A 6,184-nucleotide genomic window follows, 5' to 3' on the forward strand; every position below is an offset into this window, starting at 1 on the left:
TATATTATTTATTCAGTTAATTTTTTAATTTGTATCTATTTATTTATTTTTAAACTCAGTTTCTTTTACTGGTTTAATCTTTCATTGTTTTATTATCCTAATATTATCCCCTTTCTTTCTTTTTTGGTATAAAAATACTCCTATTATTATTTTTATGTACAGCACTTTGTGTTACATCATCATTTTATGAAAAGTGCTTCACAAATATAGTCTGACTGATTGATTGAAAGAAATAACTTAAAGAACAAAATGAGGAACACTCACCTGTTTGTATTACCTACAGTATCGATACAGTTAAAATTATGTCCCAAACTCTAACTGGTGTGAATGGGTGAATGTCAAAAGTATTGTTCAAGTGTTTTGCGTGATCATAAAAACTAGAAAAGCACTTATATTCTGTCTAATTAGTTGAAATATGCCTATTATAGTGTTTAAACAAGAGATGGAAAAAAAAAAAAACCCTCAGAAGGTAGTCACTTAAAGCTTCTGTAAGGAACTTCTGGTTTGTGTCGCTCCCTGTGAAAAGTAAAAGCAAAGCTGTTTTCGCGTTTATACCTATTTTTTACAGTCTATGATTTATACAGTCTATGGTTTTAAACCTCTGTATTTTCAGATATGAAGACAACTCTCTCCCTAACTAACGAAATTACCAAGCCATGTGTTCGACTTTTGTACTGGAACATGAACGCATCACTGCGTCAGCTGACCCGGAAGTGGACGTCAGTTGTCTTCGCTTAGCAACAAACAGTCCTGTTAGCTGTTGTTCTGCTGTGTCTGAGACTTGTCTCTTCACATATTTCTTCAAATTTGATTGAAAATGGTAAGATGTGACACCTCGCCTGTGATTATTGTTAATATGATCATATTTCTGTCGTTGATGTGGTTCATAAATATGTTAAAGAGGGATTTTGATGAATCGCTAACTGTGTCTGGCTTCGTAAAGCTAGTCGGGCGTTGTCATTTTAGCATGATAGAGCTCTCCAGTTATCCTCTTACAGGCTGTTCTTACACCTTTATCAGCTAGTTAAGTGTTCTGTGTGAGCGTTGCTGTTCTTGAATCACTGTAAGATATATGTTTGTACCATCAGTGACTTCAGTAGTTTAACAAATATTGATCATGCTAACTGATGCTCCCGTTTCCCAGGCTGAAGTAGAGGAAACCCTGAAGAGAATCCAGGGCCAGAAAGGAGTCCAGGGGATCATTGTGGTCAATTCAGAAGGTGAGACAATCAAAACAACAAGAGTATGTTTTCATTTGTTTCTACTTGTTATTTGGCCCCTTACTCACTCATCAGCCATCACAACACGCCTCACAATGCCAGTATTAGACTAATGCCGACCTCAGAAAATATTAACCTCAGCCTCATATAGAGATGTTTCTGCCACCTAAAGTTTTTCTCAAAGTCTCTTTACATATTCAAATCAATTCCAGTATATTTTTTACATTTTCTAATTTTATATGATAACTTTAAACTTAATCATCAGACCATAAAAGGTTATAACAAGTAAAAAATGTCCATCATTAATTCACAGAAATGTATTTTTTGTCTGATCAGTCGTCAGAGACTTCCCACTTTACATCAGCTTTAAAGAGTTTCAATTATATAAGACTTATAACATTAATTATTTATAACCCCCCCTCTCTACAGGTCAAGGCTAAAACAGCCCTGACCTGCCTGATGAGACATGGACTCACTCCACTTGACCTCTGAAGGTGTGCTAACACCAACACAAGGTGAGGAGGGACCGCCATGGATCAGACTTGGTTGTCCACCTCATCCCACAGATGTTTGATTGGATCAACATCTGGGGGACTTGGAGTCCAAGTCAACACCTTGAGCTTGTTGTCGTGTTCCTCCAGGCCACTTTCATCAATTGTGGTCCTGTTTGGATACTCACATGTCCATTGTAAGGGCTTTCAGAGGTGGACAGGACACATGCATTTTAAGGACAGCAATCCTGTCAATTAACTCATTATCATCTCAAACTCTGATAGATTTGGCGCATAAACAAAATGTCATGTATGAAGATTGCAAACGGAAAGTGACATTTTTTAACGTGGTGGCACTTTAATGGTTCTATAGTCTGCAAGATGACGTGTTTCTGCCTCCTGTAGCTCAGTTATCCTTCAATTTAAGTTGAAACATTTCATGCATTGTAGCAGATCACAAGTTTAAACAGAGTTGCTGTTGTTTCTGATTATGTCCATATGTGTGTAAGTGACCAGAGGAGAGGAAAAATGTTGAAATGTTAACAGTTCGGATGATTTTAGCTGTTAATCTAACTCTTTTCTTCTCTTCAGACAGTTTTTAAGGTTTTCTTTGAATCTGTTCTAACTGTGCACATACATAAAGCATGTACCCAATAGAGTTAGACTCAGCAGAGATCAGAATCATTTGACTCATGAAAAAAACACACCTGAGTTGAGCTTGTTCCCATCTTGACCTTGATTTAAATTAAGATCGTGTTCTCCTCTCTTCCCTCAGGAATCCCGGTCAAAACGACTCTGGACAACGCCAGCACGGTGCAGTACGCAGGGCTGATCCACCAGCTGGTGATGAAGGCCAGGAGCACGGTGAGAGACATCGACCCCCAGAACGACCTCACCTTCCTGCGAGTGCGCTCAAAGAAGAACGAGATCATGATCGCACCAGGTGAAGAGGGAGGGACTGAAATGAGATGTGGGATTATTATCACACTCAGGGTTTAATGGGGATTTATCCTTGAGAGCCGCTGTAGACCACCTTTACATCGTGATCTCTCTTTGCTCTCTTATTCAAATGAAACTGAAACATTTTAGAAGCATGTCCCAGAAGGCTTTTATGTGGAATGTCCAGATAAGACATTTTAATTGCTTTAGTAGAGCTTTTTCTTCATCCAATGTGATTTAAATTCCTGTCCCGGCTCACACGTTAGAAGCAAATCAGATTTCTGTCTTGCTCAAAGACAAGTTATCATCTTGTGGAAGAAATCGATCCACCAACCCTACCATTGACGGGTGACTTGTTGCATCATTGGCATACATGTTGATGGTCAATATATGCGTTGAAAGCAGCTTAACATGTTGCAAAGAAAACCCTTCTTAAAGCCGGTTTAATGAAGCAGATGTGGGAAGAAATCCTCATCTTGGCTCCTGTGCCAGAATGAATCTGAAGTTTAACTCACCGAGGCGTTCTGATTTTATCAAGTCAAGAGAATCTCACAAAGTAACCGTCTGTTCAATATTAAACCCTCTCTGTCTGAGGTTAGTCAGGAAGTACAAAGAGGGACATTCATCCTAACAAGACCATAACCTCCTAAGATACCAACGTGACTCAGCCTGCTGAGTCCTGATGTCGGCTTCACTTTACAGTAGAAAGTCACTCTAACAGAGAGACAGAGGAACCAGAGGGTTTGTCCTTCTTCCCTTAAATTGAAGCAGCTTCTGAAAGAGCTTTCACAAGAAACAACAAGTTCACAATATTTTGAATGTTCATGTGCGTTTCAGATCAGCTTTAACAAATATAAACGAATGGTTTGAGAACAAAAACTGATTCTGTTTTTAAAACAGCGTACAGCAGCTTGGTTCTGTAGGCGCTCTGCATTTGTTTGTGTGTTTCTTAAAGAGCAGGGGGTGCCACAGTAAAAGTAAAAGTCTTTCAGTTAGTGATGTGATAGATCTTTGGAAATGTTAACGATCAATTATTTATTTTAATGATTAATCATTAAAAAAAAAACGTAAACGTTTTCCATGTCCATGCCGAATGCGTATTTTTCCCCTGAATCAAATTTTCCTTCATGACACAATGTATATAACTTACAGTATTGAATAAACCACGGATCGTATTGAGGTGTTCAAAATGTTAAGCATGCTGAATATCAACGTGTGGAGCAGGCTCATAATCTCCACGGACATAAAGTCATAAAAGTGAAGATCTCTTGGAGACCTGTCACTCAGCTGCAGCCCCCAGCTGAGCATCTCCGCTGTGCGCAACACCTTCAGTCAGCTGATTCACATCGAAACATGCTTTAAACTTAAAACACCTCCCTGATAGCTGAACAAAATATGAGACCACATTATGTTTGTTCAACGTGATACAAAATTGAAACAAAAAAATGTGTTTGAGTATTTAAAGACGTTTCTGATGGTAAAAACTTGACAAATGGATCAAACTTATCATACATCATAGCAGCTTCTTGTCCTCGAATGCCGCTGTCACCTGACCGACAGAGAAGATGAGCAGGAGAGCATTTCAATCTAGAATCTGATAGATTTGATGCATAAACAAAATGCCTGACCGCCAGATATCACTACATATTCCCGTTTCTACACTTTACATGTAAGTGTTTTGTGAGGCAATACTGAACTTCAAATCAAAAATTTCCTCTTAGTTTGTAGCATGATGCTGAAATTGTATCTCACTATTTGCTGATTTAATATGTCAAACCGTTTTGTCTCTCTTTCCTCAGATAAGGACTATTTCTTGATCGTCATCCAGAACCCCACAGACTGAAGACGAACCTGCTGCTTCACTTTTTATTTTCTTTGTCTGTCTCGCATATCAAAACAGCCAATCTCTGGGATCAGATCTTGTTACATCAAAAGAACTTGTTTTCCTGAAGCTTCTTACGCACCCGCTGTACCTGGAAACAACAACAGGACTTCAAAGTGGATCAACTCCACGACAGGCAATCACTCTGCAGCCAAAAGTCTTTCCCCTGTGTTTAAGCATTCCAGCTCAGTCTCCTCTGTTAATGCGTTCTGATGTGAGGTCTCTGTATAATTTCATGTGAATTTTTTCTTCAAACCCATTAAAACACAACATGTAGGAAACTGGACGAGTGCTTATGAAGTGCAGAGTGTACAAAAGAGAGAGGCCACAACTCATTCATAACGTTGATTGTGTTTCCTGAATCTATCTCAGTTGTGAAATACTTGGGTTTGTTATTTATGGATTTTTTGGCAAAAGATGTAGAAGTACAGTATTTCTTTGGAGCAGAGAAACAACACTACAAACACTTCTCTGCTCTCGCCGAATGATGCATCTTATGGTTATTTTTAACAAGTTCTGAAATAAAAAAAGTACAATGATGTGGTGTGTCATCTTTACTTTGTATTTCTAAAACAGTCATAACAGTTTGAGGAGAGATAACACAGCATTGATGTAAACTTGCACAACAAAGGACTGAATAGATATATATTTGTAATGCTATGGTGATCAACAACTCATTTAAAGCTAAATTGATTTATCAGCAAAAGGGAGCAGTGTAACAAGCTAGAAGTAACCCCTGATATGAAAGTTTTGTAAATAGCAGTAAAAACACTCACCAGGGTTTACTGGAGGTCATGTCTGTAGCTCTCTGATGAATTTAAGCCTGTTTCTTGTAAAACTTTTACAGGTGAATCTTTCTCTGTCGAACAACCCATTTCATATTACACAATCATTGCAGATTTGTTGTTTTTATTGAAATCTCATTAACTGCAGCTTCAAAAGTTACTTCAAAGGCTAGCCAGCGGACCAATCACAGGGCTTGCGTATGTCATTCTGACGCGTAGTTACCTTTTTGAGAAGGTGCAGGTCAGGCTACGTGCATAAGCTTCAGTGTAGTCGATGCAAAATAAACTTAAAACTCAATCCGCTTAAAGAGTAACTAAACCCCCACACCATTTTTTTAGTTCAAGACTTATTTATATGAGTATTAAGTAGTGCTGTTTTTTGGGTCTTGATCTCGAGTATGAAGTATTCAAATTCAAATCCTCAAATTGTGTTAAAATGTGCGTAGTAAATGCCATCCTCAGGTCGAAACCCAGAAACTGCAATTTAATTCACACAGTTTAACAGTTAAAGTGGAACACAGTTCATAATGTCACATATTCATGCACCACTGTTTGCGAAGATGGTCTTCAGTACTTGGATGTCATTAATAAATCCAAGTGTGTGAAAAATTAGTTAAATCCTAAATAAAGGAGTAGACAGACATAACCAATGTAGATGCTTCCACACAGGTGCACGACAGGCAATGAGCAGCTGATCATGCTCTTTATCATGTCAAAAAATGGAAAACAAGTTTCATAATGCTAGAACATATGTGTAATGTGAGCTTCACAGAAAGGAATGACAGTTTGTTTTCAAACTTTGAAAATGTGAACGTGACAAATCTCTAAACTGTGCTGATATTTATTTATTTATTGAGAAATTGTTTT

General features: G+C 38.0%; 1 protein-coding gene across 1 annotated transcript; it reads left to right on the forward strand.

Moving 5' to 3' along the window:
• Positions 1 to 684: 684 nt before the first annotated feature.
• Positions 685 to 5,071, forward strand: dynlrb1 (dynein, light chain, roadblock-type 1). The gene is made up of 4 exons (XM_034684677.1): positions 685 to 820; positions 1,145 to 1,220; positions 2,487 to 2,654; positions 4,450 to 5,071. Exons 1-4 carry the CDS (start codon positions 818 to 820, stop codon positions 4,491 to 4,493), a joined length of 291 nt encoding a protein of 96 aa, XP_034540568.1. The 5' UTR covers positions 685 to 817; the 3' UTR covers positions 4,494 to 5,071.
• Positions 5,072 to 6,184: the final 1,113 nt, after the last annotated feature.

The sequence above is a fragment of the Notolabrus celidotus genome, chromosome 1 (assembly GCF_009762535.1).
Source record: "Notolabrus celidotus isolate fNotCel1 chromosome 1, fNotCel1.pri, whole genome shotgun sequence".
NCBI lineage: Eukaryota > Metazoa > Chordata > Actinopteri > Labriformes > Labridae > Notolabrus > Notolabrus celidotus.